This window comes from Lycorma delicatula, chromosome 12, assembly GCF_047948215.1.
Source record: "Lycorma delicatula isolate Av1 chromosome 12, ASM4794821v1, whole genome shotgun sequence".
Taxonomy (NCBI): Eukaryota; Metazoa; Arthropoda; class Insecta; order Hemiptera; family Fulgoridae; genus Lycorma; species Lycorma delicatula.
In genome coordinates, this window is record NC_134466.1 from 5,675,131 (window position 1) to 5,694,706 (window position 19,576).

General features: G+C 26.8%; 1 protein-coding gene across 2 annotated transcripts in view; it reads right to left on the reverse strand.

Annotated features, from left to right (window-relative positions):
* Window positions 1-8,570: 8,570 nt before the first annotated feature.
* Window positions 8,571-19,576, reverse strand: part of Rab3 (RAS oncogene family member Rab3) — a 168,440-nt gene continuing 157,434 nt past the window's right edge. The window contains exons 5-6 of one of the 2 annotated variants that reach the window (XM_075380124.1): window positions 18,367-18,578; window positions 8,571-11,821 (exon numbers count right to left, since the gene is read on the reverse strand). In XM_075380124.1, the coding sequence (XP_075236239.1) occupies window positions 18,435-18,578 (144 nt within the window). In that variant the 3' untranslated portion in view covers window positions 8,571-11,821; window positions 18,367-18,434. The remainder of the gene's footprint in view (window positions 11,822-18,366; window positions 18,579-19,576) is intronic. The other variant, XM_075380125.1, reaches the window with a different exon arrangement.

Genomic DNA, 19,576 nt, shown 5'->3' on the forward strand with positions numbered 1-19,576 from the left:
ATCTCAAATCAAATTTATGCGTAGTATAGAAATGAGAAAAGTCTTTCTTAATTTCATACTTTGTACAAAAATGCGTTGTTTAAGAATCTAGATTATTGAGTTGGTTTCATAACTCAATAATAATAAAATAAATTAATCAAAAAAAGATACAAACAACATTAATTTTACATTAAAATTATTATTATTATTACGAAATTATTAAAGACAACATTGCTCAAACATATAAGAACATTTGCTATCATTGATAATTAATTTACACCTTTTGCTCACACATTTTGTATTTATTTATTTAAATATACAAACATTCGGTTAAATATTTCATAATAACCAATTTTATCAACTATCTACTTTCTGAGATTATATTTTTATTATAATTTATTGTTGCACAAATACCTATGAGACAGTGAAACATAGCACATGTTTAAATGCGAGTTTATAATAAAATCTATTTATAATATTTCAATGTTTTAAGTGGATTTAAAAAAAAAGTTTAATATTAGAAAGAAATAAAATGTTCTTTTATATGATTAATAAAAATACGGTTAAATAATTATTTTCATATTTCTTGGCTAACTCATTTATATCAGTAGCAAATGCAATTTAAATATTTTACTAATAAAACTCAGAGGCATGTTTTTTGCCATTAAAAAATCTATAATGGTAAAACCATTTACCTTTTCAGTTATTAAACTTGATCCTCTATTTTAACCCCAAATTCCACTAATGCGTATGAATATTAAGAATTATACCCCAGTACTCCAATAATATTAAACATAACAATTTTTCAGGTTCCTATGCCTTAAATTCTGTCATTAGGTACAGTTATATCATCATATTTTATATCTGAAACTTTCAGAGAAATTCTTCTAGACTTAATTCTAAATCTAGTCTAAATCAGGATTCCTATATTCTTAATTACATTTTCTTTTTTCTTTGTTTGTTAAAGAAAATAAATAGTACATATGAAATCTTTTAATGTACTTCATTACATGTTTTACGATGATGTCATGACGTTATTAAATTTAAAATAAAATTATAAGCGATAAAAATTTGATTAATATTTAAAAATATAGGTTATAAAGTAAAAATTATATTATTTGAGTTCATGACAGAAAATAATAAATAAAAATCATTTAATGCTTGATAAACGAATGTTCTGGTCTGGACCAAACTTATTATACTGTCATAGATCTCATGCCCCATCATCATTTCTATGGCTACACGACATATATAGTGCAGCAGTGTCACGTAAATTGTTAATGGAAGGAGAGAAGAAGAAAGGGAAAAGGCTGAGCAGCAACAGTACGCTTAACTCCCTACTGAAAACATTTAATACATTTTTTAAGATTATTAATTCAGCAAACAAGCTCAAAATTTTCAGTCGAACTTTAGCGCTGAAATTTTGTAACAAAAAATTCCAACCTTGGTTCAAATCTAGGAACTTTGGTATCAAACGCTGAGACACCACCACTCTGCTATGTAGATTAGTTTGCATCACTATTAATTAAAACCAAAATGTACAAAGAAATGGAACGATATTTTTAATCAAAGAATCAATGTAGCTAAGTCCGTATAGTATGCATAAATCCATACCACATCATAGCTTTTCCAACAGAAAAGAACTTGGATAGATTTTAATGATGCAATGACCTTATTTGGTACAAAAAAATGAGCGATTGAAAGTTTTGCCAACTTCTCAATATATTTTTAAAACTAAATTTTTAGCTTTCTTTATTATAATTTGAATAACTAAATAAACATTTTACATTATAAATAGAAAGTGCGTTTTGTATGAGCTGCCACTTATGGATTGTTTTACATCAACAAACAAAATCCTATTTGTTAATCTTATGAATACTGAGACAATAAAAACATTTCATTATGTATAAATAATATTTTACTAAGTTATCTGAAAAAGAAAATGTATTTGAACATACATTAATAAATATGTGGTATATATTTTTCTTTTAATATAATAAATGTTCGTACAATCAAAAACATATAAATTTAAGCATTAACAGCTTACAGAATTTAAAAATAAATAATGTATACATGTATAATATTTAAAAATTAGTAACCTATTTATTGACTAGAATAATAAATGTAAATTACAATACATTAAAAATAATTTATACGTGAAGAAGAAAAAATAATAACAATAATAAATACAAATCTACCAATTACATGTGACATAATAATCCATCTATTATTACATTAACGTTCTAACATTTACACATTTAATTAATTAATTTCATTATATATTGTATTTATAACTGCCCTCCTAAGTTCAAAATTTTAAGTAAATTAATGATATACTTGTATATCAATAATTTATTAATTGCTGAAATAATTACACTGATGTGTGCGGATAATTTTATTTATCTTAAAATAATACATTATATTACTTATATAAAAATAGATATTTCTATCAAACCTAAAGAATAAAATTCAAGTAAAAATATTTTATTTCCTTTTATTATTTGGTTGAAATATATTTAATTATTTTATTTGTTTTTTTGAAGTACAGTTTATAAGTGTTTTAAAATTAATTTTGTAAATGAGGAAAATATGACTATAAAATTGAAGATTTTATAAGGTTATCGTAATTAAACAATCTAATCATTTGAGGCTTAGTACAAAATTTTATTTCAAAATGGGTAGTTATATATGATGGTAGTTATAATTACGGTTATATATGATTTGAATTCAGAATTTGTCATGTTTAACTACTGACAAACAATCAACAAAGATCATATTTTGAAAATAAAAGACAGAAAAAAGTGAAAGTTGAGGAAAGTCATAGTCAAAGTCAAAGTCAAAGTCAAAAGTCAAAGTTTCAGTGAAACCTGAGACAATTCCCAATAAACCAAGGGTTCCAAAGAGAACAACAAAGGCTTCTTGTTCTCAATATCATACCAAGCTTTCTATGAATGTGAGAGAGTGAGAAAAAAGAGATATAAAAATAATTAATTATTAAAAGCCACTTTTTTAGATAAGGATAGATAATGCAACTATAAGGCTTTACCAAAAAAGTAGTCACAGACCAAGACGTGATCATGATGTGACTGTAATAACTTAATGCCAAGATTACTCTGACTAAATTCCAAATAAAGCTGCAACAGTCTTGTGAAGCTAGTAAATGACTCCATTAAATAGACTGTCAAGGGCAAATAATGAATGTGCTTGAAGTTGGATAAAAACATTTGGTTTCAATAAAGCCCGAATATTCTAACAGTCACATTTCTAAAAGAGTCCTAGATTACGGTTCCATTACCCAAGTTTATCCTTTTCCTGAGTACGGACAGCAGCTCTTTCATTAGTTGTTGAGGGTATCAACCGACTGGTACAGTTAAATCAAGCTTAGTAAACCTTGAGTATGCAAGATTGAAACCGGTGATAAACTTCAGCAGTGCTTCTTTTTAGGAAACATAGTTTTTCATTCCTTATAACTTTTTATCACATGTGATGTCAGATCTCCAGGTGGGACTGTACTTACAGGCTCGTTAAAAAATAAGAATCACAACATTTTTTTGAGCCAGAGGATAGAATGCTGAGAAAGTACATAAGACGTGTGCTGGAGCTGAGATCGGGATGTAATAGAAAGGAATGGAGATGTGCACTAAACCAGTCAAATAGATAAAGATAAAAAATGCAATTATTGAAAAACGATTAATGAATTTTATGAAAATGAAATATTTACTTTTCCATAAACGTTATATAATTTTACCTGCATGCAAAGAAATAGGCTGAGAAATAATAAGATTAATGAAAGTTTAGGTAAAGAAATGTTAAATCCTTACCAGGAATATAAATTAAGGCCAAATGATTTAAAAGCTAAAACTGTTGATCATTATTCTAACTAAAATATCAGACAGCTGGTATACTAAAAAGTAACCTGGAAAAGAATTTTCAGGTATCTATAATAATATTTTGATAAGAGATGAATTTTGTAGCATTTGAAATAATGCCGAATCTAACTATGGTTCGACTATAGAACTTTTTGATGAAAGTCAGAAATGATTTTTGGATTTTTTATACAATTTCCACATTTAATTTTGTATTCTTGAAATGAATATATTTTTATTTCTATCCGTTACTTAATTTTTTTACACTATATTTTTTTAAATTTTTATGCTCATTTTTTCTGACAGCAGAATTGAAGAAAGTAAACGATGAAAATTATCAGAATGTAAAAAATGTAATGGTAGACCAGGATTAGGCCACTGTATAGTTGAAAAATAGAAACGCTATACTTTATCATAAAATTTGTTTATATATGTTATATTTTTTCCTCCATAGCAACTACATTTTCTGTATTAAAATTATTACAATGTATTTACATCTTATTTAAATTATATAGTTACATATACCAACACTACATCATACTTATATATATTTTTTTTTTTTTGGAAAAAATAAATTACAAAATACAGACAACAAAGTAAAAGATGGATTTACATCCATCATTATATTTAATTATTTTATAAAGACCTGCTTAATTTAATTTAATTACTTTACTACAAACAAAATTGATTAAGCAAATCTCTTTTTTAGATATATTGTTAAGACAGTTCAGAAAAATATCTAAACCAAATACAATATACACAATCTTGAAAACTGAAAAAAAACAACTATTCTTATTAAAAAAAAAACCATTAAATCATTAAAAATATTTAGAGGCAAATTCCTCCCCTAAGAATATAATAACTAATTACGAATTAAAAGTTAATAAAAATTTATATTAATGAATTAGCTGAAGTTAAAATATACCAATAAACAATAAAAATATGTAGTTACTACACTAAGTAAAATCCTTAAGAGTAAGGTATCAAATAAAACAAAAATTTATAGTGGTAATTTTTTTTAATATTTATTATTAATAACCTTTTAAATTACAACACTGAAATAAATTGTTTATTATAACAAGAAGCTCAGGATTAAAGGGTAGAGTTAAGACAGTCAAGTAAAAAAGAGCTAGACAGAAAATAAGATGATTATTGTATAAAGAAATGCTAATAACTATAAAAAGTAACAAAGACTTCTTGTAAGTGAAAAAATGCACATCTAGTGTACAAGTACACGAGTTATAATACCTAATATGTCCATGCAAAAAAACAAATCGCAACATTTAATCATCAAGCTTCTTGATACAGCAAATAACCCATAAATAATATTAACTTACAAACTCACCATGAATACAGTCAATAATAAAAAAAAATTCTTAATTTGTTTACATTAGAACAAGAAACCACACCATTTAAATATAAAGGTTAAATTCTTGATACAGCATTAAGTCGTAAATAATATAATATATAATAACACTTACAATGAAAATATTCAACACCATAATAAAAAAAAGTTGTTAAAAATTTGTTTACGTTAGAAAAAAAAAAGTATTTTATCAAGTTTATTTTTAATAGTATAAAAATTAGAGCCATGCAAATAAGTACATAAAGTTAACAGTCATGAATTAACATCAACATCTGGAAAAAACTGAAGATTATTGCTTGGAGAACAATTTTGATGGATATAATTAATTAGCCATTTAAGAAAATAAAACTTTACATTATCCAACCAATTTCTACATATGTTATTATACCATGAACAGTTACCAAAAAAAAAATTAATTTTGGTTTTAAACATAAATTATATTTTACATTAATTCACATCTTTCTATCTAAGTAGTAGTACGATGCTACTTCCTGAAATGTTCCAGGTGTTACAGAACAATTACATTGTTAAGAATGCAGTTTATTCTCCCCGTAAAACCAATAAAATATTTGTTGAATATTCTTAAATGTTTACAAATCACTATTTGGATTGAAAATTGCTTGTTTCAAAGAATAAAATATAAATAATCGATTTACAGAATATTTACTTTTTTAAAAACAAATCTAACTAGATTTAAAGTCTACAAAGATCTTTAACTCGCATTAAATTGATATTAGTTGCTCTTACAGCTTTAGAGAATATTTTTAGGTTTGGTCAAGTAATATATAACTTGATCTGTGAATTCTTTTTTCATTAACTAAAAATTAAAAATTTTTTAAGAGTGGTGGTGCATTGGTTTGTTGTAAGTGCTCATACTTTATTCTGAATTAAGCACAATCATCTAGCAGAAAAAAAATTGAACTAACAACTGTATAATAAATTGTATTGTGTACTATAAACAGTACGTTGTTTACAATAAAATTTACTACACATTGTTTTTTTTCTTAGTTTGTTAAAAAAAAAACTACTGTAAACATAAGTATTTTTGAAATTTTATAATAATAAATAACAATAAAGTAGATGTTAATGTAAAAAAATGTACTGTTTAAGTACACAATACAATTTATTATACAGTTGTTAGTTCAATTTTTTGTTGTTATTTTTTTTCATTTTATTTTTTTGGGCAATGTAATGTTTTTATTATTTAAAAAAACAAACAATATAAAATGAAAGGAACTGCTCCAGCATTTGCCTGGATGCATCAGGAGAAATCATGATAAAACCTTGTTAAGAACAGCATCGTAAAATACTTATCCTCCCTATACTATAAAATAGTAAAAAAAATGCTAAAAACATTAATAATTCGAGACCTAATTGATTTACTGGGAGGGGCAATGGCTTCAAACACTCGGATAATGAAGTCATATCTAATGAGATCTCACCCAAAGTTTTTTCTCAACTCGGTGTCAAGATATGAGCAAACATTGGTTCTCCCTATATTATGATATGATAAGAAACAGGCTGAAATGCTGGTCGTGAAGTGGCCAGGGAGCGCAACCCCCTTATTATCACGTTAAGTGTGTTATAATGTGATTGTATTGTGCGTTTTATTACCGTACTTTAAAAAAACCGATATATTAAATTAACTTTTCAAATACAATGCATTATTTAGCCAAATCCTAAACGTATGTCTTTTTAATAAAAAAGAAAAAACTTTTCATAGTAACTTTTGCTAAAACTGCAATATAAAACAACTACGTACCAGCAAGGAAAATTACAAGAGTATTCTGACATAAGTAATGATGTTAATTAAATATAAATTTAGTTAGGTTTATCATTAAAAAAGTAATTATGTTTTTTTTTTAAATCTTTATCAACAATTTTCACGAACAGAAATACAAACAATATAATACAAAGAATCTTTAACATGGTATGTACATAACTTGAACATATATTCATCTAATGAGGTGAAATGATTTTTAAACATTCATTTGTCAGGACAAGCAAAGCACGCAACAGAATGCTTACATAAATAACCACATTATGTAAGGAATATTATTTTATATTATTAACATATTATTGATTAAACAATTATTAATATCTTAAAATATTAAGATATTGCCTTACAATCTAGAAACATAATTTTTAATAAGTCAGTTGTTACCACTTTGAAAACTACTGATGATGTTTTGAGTATTTCTTCTTAACAGTACGTGCTTTAAATCTAAATAAACATTCCTATCTTATTACCCATAACCCTGAAACGGATATAAAACTAAACAATATCCATTAGGACCACAACAGTACCATCTGAAATTTACCAAGTGTTGGTGAATAATAGTTCTTAATGTGAATATGCCACTCCGAATCTGAAAACTGCTGGCCTTTGAAAATCTACAGACAAGGATGATGACTAATAGAAATCTTCATATTAATATTTAAGTAAAAAAATTAAGGAAGCGATTTGCGTTCTATAAGATCACCTTATCTATTACGTTTTTCCAATTTTATCGGCAAGAAATGCTCAGGAATAGGATTTTTATAGAGACAACTACATTTTTCAATTAAACTGTTCAAAAACCAAATCGATTAGCTCTGTACTGTTCAGAAGGTTATATGGAAAACTGAATATCAACTGAACAGATTACCCGAAAGTGTTTTCCAAACATAATGGTGGTTGGACCGATTCACTTATTTTTGTTGTAATATAGATGTTAAACAATAGACTGCGCTGTAAAACATAAAATCCTTTGTATAAACATATACGGCTGAACAATTGCAGATTTAAATATTTTAAGTGTTGAAGTTAATGAACTGGCTAACACGCTTACTGATTTTTAAATCGGTTATTATATATGTTTTAATATAGAAAACACTGAAATGGTACACTTATATAATAATGAAAAAAATATTTTAAACAATAAATAAATAATTTAAATTGAACATTTTAACATTCAATCCATTCAGAGCTATATAATAATTTAAAATGTCAAATGAAAAATAATGCTACGCTAATTAATTACATGTAATATATAGTGTATTAATAAATATATATTTATATATTATACATTCTTTCTGAAATTTCTACACATATAATACAATAATTCGGTAGTAATAAAATTAACATTTACAGTTTTATTATTTCTTTTCATTGATATTTAAATAATAATAATCATTTTTAAAATATACTTTCATTTTTCTAACATAATTTTTTTTAGAAGTGATTTAATAAAAATTATTATAACAAAATATTTTTTAATTAAATAATTTGTTCAATTCATCTTTTTTTTATTACTATTAGTTCATTACAAAAGAATATGTATTATATATTAGTTTAAATTTAAATCATTGTTTTTTTTTTTTTTAATAAATGACTTAGTATGATATTTACGTAAGCTGTGCTGCTGCTGCTATATTTTGTATAGTTTTACATATTTTAACACAAATAAAAAAAAAATTTACATTAGAAAGAACAGATTTATTCACAGAAATGTACATTCCCCTTATAATTTTTCTTAATATACCTGAATCATTTAAATTGTGTATGAATTTTATGATAAATAAATAAATTTTGATGATCTAGTTCAAATTGCTGATGAAAATAAATATCAAGAATAATAATAATCTTTTGATAAGCCTACTAAGGTAAATAAGGAGTTAAATTCCTTTTGTCTTCATCATTGAACCAAATATGTAGCTTCCTATCATATACTAAGAATTCTGAAATACAAATCATATTCAGTTCTGTAAGCAATACCATCGCATCAATTTGTTAGAGGATCAGGCCGACTGGAATTTTCAGTCTGTTTATATGAGCAGTTAATGTTTAATATTAAAAATTTGAAATATACTTTATACTGATTAAAAATATAATAAAAATCATAACACAGTAGAATTTTATACAAATTAATGTAATAAAAATGAAAAGCTATTTATTTTTTTTTTTAATTTCTTTTGTAGAAAATCTTATTTTAAAATAAGAGAGCACAGCATACAAAATTTATAAAATTTATTTTTGTGATAAAACTGCAATAAAAGTTTTTCTGTTTGTTACTTTTTGGTAAATTAAAACAGAGATATGAAATAAATAAAAAATTAAATTTAAAAAATAGAAATTACTTTTGGAAAAGGCATATGAATAAGTAAAATTTAAGGCACACAAAATATTAATACTATTAATAAATATAAAAGAACATTATTATTTTAAATTAAAAATAAATATAAATAAACAATATGTATGAACCATTAATAGTAACAGAAAATTGTTTGCGATAAAAAATATTATTACATCGCTCAATAACTTAAATCTTCCTTTTTTTCGACAGTGTTCTTTACTGTTATTTTTACTAACATCCTAGTACGTATGCTTAAAGGTTAAGGTAAAATTAATATTTCACTGAAATTGTCCGCTGTGATATTTGACAGTTACTTATTTCAGTCATAACTGTCCTAAACAACCGAGGTACTTTACTCAAATTACCCTTGCTGCCGCCACCAACTTTGCAGCAGGTTACATTAGATAAAAAGAGTGGATTAAATCTCTGTAATTCTGTTAGAAAGTGAATTTAGACTCGCCTGCAGTGAAGAAACAATAATGATAAAACAGCGATATTTTATAATTGTCGATTTTAGATATTAATTTCTAGTAAAATAGTACCTAAAAGAAGTTTCTTCAACTCATACATTTTTTGTTAATTATGAATTAAAAAACTCATTAGAAACTGACAATGGTTTTCTGATACAACTGAGGGACCACTTTGCTGCATGTTACTTACTTCATTTGAGAGCAATTTTAGTTTTTAGCGTGGCAGAATTTTTATTGATAATTCTGTTGATAGTAAATGTATGTTTAAACCTTTTTAATCTGTTAAGGTAAACCCCTAAAATACAATAATTTATATCTGCCCCTCTTAATAATTAATGACTATGATGATTAATATAATTATGATTTTAACTTTTATATTACCCAGAACTCCTTCGTTTCTTCTGGTTGTTGCATAATTAGTCTGACTATCTGTTATCAACAAAATTTTTAAAAAAATTTAAGTTGTGTAATTTTGATTCAATGTTTTTTTTTTTTTTCTCTTAGTGAATTATATTTCTACTTTTAACTGATAAATGAAATGAAACTGAAAAATATAGCGACAGGACAATATTATTATCAAACAGAAACCAAATAAGAGAATTTGTTCTCTCATTCTTAGTCCAAAATATAAATAGATTATATCTTTAGATGTGTATCTTTAAATAAAGTTTACCATTACTCATTCAGAATTCAATTAATTATTTAAAATACAACTGTACAAAACATTAAATAATAATGATGTGTTTAATCGTTCACTTGTTCAAACATTTATCAACTACGGTTCATATATGTTACTATTGAAATCATATTAACTGATGTTCTAAACATCTGTAACTTGTTTTTATAAATATTTTACATCAAAAAATGAGTTTATGCACTCTCGAGCCTTTTAATGAACATACTCAAAAATATATTAATCATATAGATATTTCCAAATTATGAGCTTCATAAAATATCGGATTTTTGTTCTGTTTCTGTTTATAATACTTGTTCAGAGTTAAATACAGCTAATAAACTGGAATTTTAAATGAAATCATAACCGGCTGAATAAGGGAACATTACACTCAATGACTTATTGACAGTAAGTCAATCCACTCAGCGCTACAAGAGTTGCCATTATTTCCTCAGATTTTATTTAACAATAATGTTGCTGGTTTATATATCCATCATCATTCATCTCTCACAGATAAAACAATATGTTACAATATTTGAAACAAATATTGTTTCAAATTAATTCTCTTCTGAAAAGAACAAATAATATTACAGTAGACAGGAAATAGTTTTTATAAATTGAAATTTTATATAGAATATAGGTAATTAAAAAAAGTCAAATAATTATATAACTTGTAATATTGTAAGAGATAACTGAATGAATTATTATACATAGGAATGTAGGTAGGTACAGTGTAATCATATGGGTATATTTAAGATACACATATGAAAAATGAGTTTAATCACTCATTAAATTATATAACAGTCTTTTAATAATATTTATAACAAGTATTAAGTTTTAAACATACTATTTACATTTATTTTTATAATTAATTTTGCTGTTTTAGTGATTCATTCATAATCTTTCTATGTGCACAGTATAAATTTATTGCTAGTTTTATCACTAACTATGTTTACCATTGTATATAACAATTTTATTATCGTTTATTTTTCTTAATTTTTAAAATTACCTACAATTTTATAAATAAATATTAAAAAAAAATCAGTAAAATAATCAATAACAATAAATTAAAAATAAACGCTATAAGATCATGTATAGGTAATTATTATAATATTATGATAATACTGCCTCGTTTAACATTCAACAATGTGCTATTTATTATTATTATTTAATATATTATTGTTTTCTTCTTTCTCTTTTAAATTTTTTTTTTAAATTGTTAATAATTGTGATTATATTACTAACAATAGTACAAATAATTGAAAATATACAGTTAGTAGAACTGGTCTTGTACGTTAAGTCCAGACTACAAAAGTTCTCCTTCATTTTTTCTCATTCTTCAATTCATTAAGCTGGAAATAAAAAAAAAATAACACCTATTTAAATAGCATTATAAAAGATTTATTTATCATAGTGATTATAATTACTTAATTTATCATGGAATGTGGTGTTAGCTATAAGAATGATCTTGGTAAGCAGATGGAAGAGAACTGAACAGAACACAAGTGTGTCGAAAGGTTTTCTATCACCCTACATATTCCCGGAACCTGAACGTTTGTTCCTTCCATATCATTTTCACCCTAATACACTTTTTACTACCTGACAACTAACCTATGGGCAATCTGTTAAAATCACAAATTTCAATGATATCTCAAATATATTTACAAAACTTTGTAGAAATAACACCTGAGATAGAACAAACACAGTATTCTACTTTGGAATAATCATATGTAAAACATTCTGGTATTTTACATTCCCATTATAAAAGATTAACACTACATAAATTGAATATGTTTAATGATAAAGTGAAAATTAATATTAATTACAACCGGAAGGTCCTGGATATAGAAATATGGTAAATAAATCAAACGATAAAAAATTACGTAAAAAAGAAACCGATAAACGAGAATATTACAATATGTAATACAATATATAAAGATTAACACCATTCATGGTAAGAAAAGCAGGAAAAATTACGAAATATGATCTATAGAGCATATTTCGTATAAAGTTAAGGAAATTAAGAGAATTCAAATCTGAAAATGCAAAAAAAATAACGGTTACAAAATCAAACATATAAATACAACGGGTTAAACAAACAAGCAGAGGGAAAAAAAACAAAAAATATTTATATGATACACCTTCTGTAACCCATAACACTCTGAGCAAATAGAAAAACCTGGACCAGAACATATTGAGAAAGCGTATGCAACTACATAGCGAAACAGTTTGAAGAAACCTTTGTACGAGAATACTCACTTTTAATTAGCAAAGGAACAAAATATGCTGGATAAACTATTTATAAGAAATACAGTTAAATATAGGGCATTTTATTATATTTCAGATTTCTCAAACAGATGAAACATTAAAACTTTGATAAAGTTTGCATAGCCTCTTACTATTTTGATATTAATGACAATACTTTTAAGAATTTTTTATTACTTAAAAAAAAAAAAAGAACTGACGGTGGTATTTTAAAAACTCATTATTCTTAAAGGATAAAGAATATATGAAAAAAGAACATCTTCTTTTAACTTACTGCTTAACATTATTTCATTTTATTTGACTAAAATACATATGAATCTTTTTGGCAAAAAAGTTATCTTTTTTTGTAATGCCTAGCAAAAATTAATGTTTTTAAATTTAAAAAAATAACTAGTTTTTGATGCTAGCATGATAAGTTTTTTTAAATATATTTAACAGTATATATACTTAACCACATAAAAAATATATATCAACTGGTTATAAGTTTATCAATTAAATTAATAAAATGTATTTAAATTACTATTTTAAATATGAAAATAACAATGATTATAAATTTATCTTTTACAAAAATGAATTAGTTTATTTACTGGTTACTAATATTATTTATTTTAAAAAAAATTTCATTGAAAACTATTATTTCAATTAATTACTTATTTTTGATTTTTACTTTTTACTACAAATTTTTTTCACAACTATTTTTTAATATCATAATTAAAAAAGAATAATAATAAAATGTGAATAGATCCGATGTTTAATTGAAGGATCAGAGAGCAAAATGTGGTGCTGATAGACATCTCAGTGCTGAAGTATGCAAATATTATGCAAAAAATTGGCAAGAAGAAATTGGAATATCAAGATCTCAAGATTGAGGTCAGCAGGATGTAAAGCATGAAGATAGTGCCAAAGATATCACGGCCTTGAAATGATCCCAAGGACCAGGAACAAAATCTGAAGAAAGCGCCAGGGAAGTTGACAATAAAGGACATAGCGCTTAATGGTACAGCCTATGTTCTGAGGAAAGCATGGATTGAAAAATGCATTTTTCCTACATTTTGTTTCTCTTTGTATTATTGCATTTTTGTGTATGTGTGTGTGTGTGTGTGTGTGTGTGGTATGTTATAGTGTAGGTGATTTAACCCCACAGGAGGGAGGTATTAGTGGTCACATTCCCTTAAGCATGCTGGTTTCACATTGGAGAGTGACCATCCTCTATCAGACTTCATCGCTTTGCAAGTCTGTTAAATAATAATAATAGCAATATCTGTTTGATTGCTTTGGTTTATCAATAGTGGCCACTTTTGAAAGTCTGTTACAATTGACACTGCAGTTCTGTTGTAATTCTTTCTTCCTCATAAATTAAACTAAAATCTTACTGTTCAAGGTAAAAATTTTTTTATCTTTTCATTAATTATTTTCCACTTTACTTAATTTTCAAAATTTTAAAATATTATGTGAAAATCAGATACTAATACATTAGATTTCCATTAAAATAATACAGATGGACACCAAAAATGTAGTCTGTCAATCTCCTGAAAATGTTATTAATAGTTTGGTAAATTATAGAATCTGATGTAAAGGTCCTTTACATGTCCTTTATATATGTTTAATGATGTTGGCAGTGTGTTCTTCATGGATGTTGTACAACATTTTTCATCAATACAAAAACCACTTGATAATTACAGTTTAGCATTAAAATTGTTTCTATAATTTTATTATAGTCGGTTCATAGATCTGTAATGGCTGGGTTTAAAGAAAAATATCCACAACAAAAATGTCTTAAAATATTATTCTCTACCAAAAAATAAACAATAAAAACATAATGGTTTCAATGTGAAATAAAGAAGTTAGAAAGATAAAGATATTGAAAGAAGGATGAAGATTTCAAAAATGTTAATACTGTATTTTTAATACAGAGAAAAATCAAGAGAAGGTACTCCATAAAGTTTTTCAAAAAACATATAGTTTCTGAGATAACAAAGATGGCCACCTCAAGTTGACCATCTGCATATGTATTTACATGTACAGTAAATAGTTACATACAATTTATTTTATAAAAATATAGACCTAAACAGTAACTCTATAAACAGAGGGCAAATATAATTAAAATTTATTTAATATAAACATAACTGAACACTTAATAAAAAAATAATGAAGAGTTAAAATTGAAAATTCCATGAAAATATTAAAACGCATAACTAACAGAAAAGATATGAATAGAAAAAAGTAATTATTATTTTATATCAATTAAAAATAATAATTTTTAAAATGCAAATATAAGTTTTCTGGTGAAGACATCTCAAAAAAAGACCATCAAAACATTAAGACAAAAAGAACACACATATGCAAATAATATACATTTATATAAAAAAAATTATTTATCCAATATTACAATTTTTTTTGTCTTCAGTCATTTGACTGGTTTGATGCAGTTCTCCAAGATTCACTATCTAGTGCCAATTGTTTCATTTCAGTATACCCCTTATATTCTAGATACCTAACAATTTGTTTTACATATTCTAAAATTTGCCTACTTGCACAATTTTTTCAGTCGTTTGACTGGTTTGATGCAGCTCTCCAAGCTTCACTATCTAGTGCCAGTTGTTTCATTTCAGTATACCCCTTACATTCTAGATCCCTAACAATTTGTTTTACATATTCTAAAAGTTGCCTACTTGCACAATTTTTCCCATCTACATGTCCCTCCAATATTAAAGTAACTATTCCAGGATGCCTTTATATGGCCTATAAGTCTATCTCTTCTTTTAACTATACTTTTCCAAATGCTTCTCTCTTCATCAATTTGCTGTAACACCTCTTCATTTGCCACTTTATCCACCCATCTGATTTTTAACATTTTCCTATAGCACCGCATTTCAAAAGCTTCTAATCTTTTCTTTTCAGGTATTCCGATCATCCAAGTTTCTCTTACACATATTTTATTGCTAAACATTTTATTCCAGTCTACATTATCAAATGCCTTTTCTAAGTCTATAAATGCCAAATATGTTGCCTTTTTTTCTTTAATCTTCCTTCTACTATTAATCTGAGCGCTAAAATTGCTTTCCTTGTACCTATACTTTTCCCAAAACTAAATTGGTCTTCTCCTAACACTTCTTCCACTTTCCTCTCAATTCTTCTGTATAGAATTCTAGTTAAGATTTTTGATGCATGAATAGTTAAGCTAATTGTTCTGTATTCTTCACATTTATCTGCTCCTGCCTTTTTTGGTATCATGACTAACACTCTTTTTCAAGTCTGACAGATCTTTCTTTTTTCGCAAATATTACACACCAGTTTGTACAATCTACCTCTCGCTTCCTCACCTGTACTGCATAGCAATTCTGCAGGTAATCCATCTATTCCAGGAGCCTTTCAGCCATTCAAATCTTTTAATGCTCGCTTAAATTCAGATCTCAATATTATTTCTCCCCTTTCATCCTCTTCAACTTCCTCTTCTTCCTCTATAACACCATTTTCTAATTCATTTCTTCCGTATAGCACTTCAATATATTCCACCTACATATCGACCTTTCCTTTCATATGATAAATCGGTTTACCACCTTTGTTTCACACATTATTCGATTTTAATTTGTGTACTACAAAATTTTCCTTAACTCTCCTGTATGCACCGTCTATTTTACCAATGATCATTTCTCTTTCCACTTCTGAACACTTTTATTTAATCTACTCTTCATTTGCTAGTTTGCACTTCCTGTTTATAGTATTTCTTAATTGTTGATAGTTTTTTTACTTTCTTCATCACTGGCATTCTTATATTTTCTATGTTCATCCATCACATGCAATATATCCTCTAATATCAAGGTTTTCTATCAGATCTCTTTGTTCCGCCTAAGTTCACTGCTACTGATTTAAGAATTTCCTTTTTAACATTCTTCCATTCTTCTTCTACATTTTCTACCTTATCTTTTTTACTCAGACCTCTTGCGATGTCCTGCTCAAAAATCTTCTTTACATCCTTTTCCTCAAGCTTCTTTGAATTCACCAATTCATCTGACAACTTTTCTTCAGGTTTATAAACCTCAATCTACATTTCACTATCACTAAATTATGGTCGCTATTAATGTCTGCTCCAGGGTAAGCTTTACAGTCAAGCTGATTTCTAAATCTTTGCTCAACCATGATATAATCTATCTGATACCTTGTAGTATCACCTGGTGTTTTCCATGTGTATATTCTTCTATTATGATTTTTAAATTGGGTGTTGGCAACTAAATTATACTTAGTGCAAAACTATATAAATTGATTCCCTCTTTCATTCCTTTTGCCCAGCCCGTAATCACCCACAATATTTCCTTTCTTGCCTTTTCCAGTGCTTGGATTCTAATCTCCAACTATTATTAAATTTTCATCCCCTTTTACATCTTTAAGTGCTTTGTCAATTTCTTCGTATACACATTCTACCTAACCAACAACATAGACGTTAACAATTATTCTTGACTTAGGTATTGATTTTATCTTTATTACAATGATTCTATCGCTATGCATTTTGAAATACTCTAATCTCTTCCATTTCTACTTGTTCATTACGAAACCTACTCCTGCCTGCCCTTTATTTGAAGCTGAGCTAATTATTCTAAAATCACCTGACCAAAATTTGTTTTCTTCTTCCCACCGAACCTCATTAATTCTTACTATATCTACATTTAACCTATCCGTTTCCCTCTTTAAATTTACTAACCTACTAACCTTCTTTGGACTTCTAACATTCCATGCCCCAACTCGTACAATGTTATGTTTTAATTTTCTGGTGATCCCTTCCTTAGTAGTTCCCACCCGGAGATCTGAATGGGGGACTAGTTTACCTCTGGAACATTTTACCAAGGAAGGCGCCTCCATCTTTGTTACATGAAAATACAGAGATTTACATTTTCTTAGAAAATAAACAGCTGTAGTTTTCCATTGGTTTTAGCTGCGCAGTATTCAAAAGATTGAGTGATGTTGATATGGCCATTTAAATCTTCCTGACCTATGCCCTTAAAAACTACTGAAAGAGCTGCTGCTCTCTTTCAAGAATCATTTCTTAGTCTGGCTCTCAGCAGATACCTCTTCGATATGATTGCACCTTTAGTCCAGCTATGCTATATCACTGAGCACTCAAGCACTCTCACCATTGGAAAGGTCTCATGATTTATAAAGGGAGAATATTACAATAAAATAATTTTAAAATATGGGTTCTGGACTGTACTATAAACCACTTACCCTAATGCAGTTATCGCTGATCAGTGACTATTGTATGAGTGGGCTATAATGATGCTATGCAGGAGCTCTTTTTAAAAAAATAAGAATTTATTTTTAAATATTCCTACTTTCTCATTAATTTTTTTTTTCTTTTAACCACTTGTATAAATTTAAAAGTGATAACTTTTTAAATTTCTATTTACTAACTAGTAACTACAGTTAAAAAATAATTTTGGTATGATACATCAAAACAACCTGACATTTGTTGAGAATAAGTGTATACTTTAAAATGTTTAATTATTATTATAATTAAGAATAATAATATAAGATAATAGCATCAATAACTCTGATAAAAGAGGCTCTAAAAAGATCTTTTGGATCTTCTGGAAGAAAAATTTCAATTAAATTAGAAAAAATTAGAAAAAATACTTACCTTTAGGATTACAGTATCAGAATGATGACAATTTGATTTTTTTTGTTTTTATTCATTGAATGACAACATTAGCAGTTACAATTGGGGTTATGTGGACCTTGAGGTTGTTCTGTTAATCGTGTTCCCTTTGCACCACTGAGTAGATTAGGATCTGAATCTAGACTTTCTGACATTCTGTCACAAATAATATCTACAAGCCTCTCAAATACAGCCTGAAACATTTTGGATTCATAATAATTAAATAAAACATGTTCACAAAATACAAAATAGTATAAAATTCAATAATAATACAAACTCTGCATATAATAAATTATTAAAAATTACATATTTTTTAGCCTATGTAATATCATTTAAAATTTGTTAATTTTCAAAAATGTAACAAAGTACGTTTACTTACAGCAGATGACTTTCTATATATATAACTAAAAAGTTTCAAATGATTAAATGTCTATGACAAAACAGCGTCAAACCTATTTTACCTACAGACCACATAGAAACTTGGAAAAACTAACACCAAAGATAAATAAAAGCGACTCACTGACCTACTCTTACACAAAAAATAAAAAAATACAAAGATAATCAAAACTAAAAATACATGAAATAAAAATATACAGGGTCTTTTTTTAATAAACATAAGTCTCTGTTTTCAAGGGAAAACACTAACAAATGAAAAAGGCTAGTTAAAATTTTATCTTAACAACAAAATTAGATAAGCCATCGCATAAAATTGCTCACTTAATACATTAACTGCACTGACTTCACAATGTTCCAAATTGAATGAATAAGAGACAGTGTCTAACAAAGATTAAATAAAACAAATAAGCACTTCAGTAGCAATGAAGAACTTTCAAATCAAAGCGGAGGGTTTTCTTACAAATAGTGCTATCGAAAGTGTAGTACAGATCACTAGTGTGGTCAGTGGTGCTGAGAGGAGAGCTTGGCAATTCTTAACTGCATGTACAGGGCTGACTCCCTTTGGGTATGATGTGGCTACAGGACTCACCTCAGAGAATGCCACCGGTTTATGGCTGGAATTGCATCCCTGTACCTCCTTGTTAGAAGAGGTAGGCAATGTACCCAGGGAGTAAATAACATGAAGTGGAGGTATCACTTGTTTGCAGGTGACAGGAGAGGCGGTACCAGTTGATAAAAGGTAGGTGGATCCATAGATTGACCCTTGATCTCTATAAATTACTGAACCACAAGTACA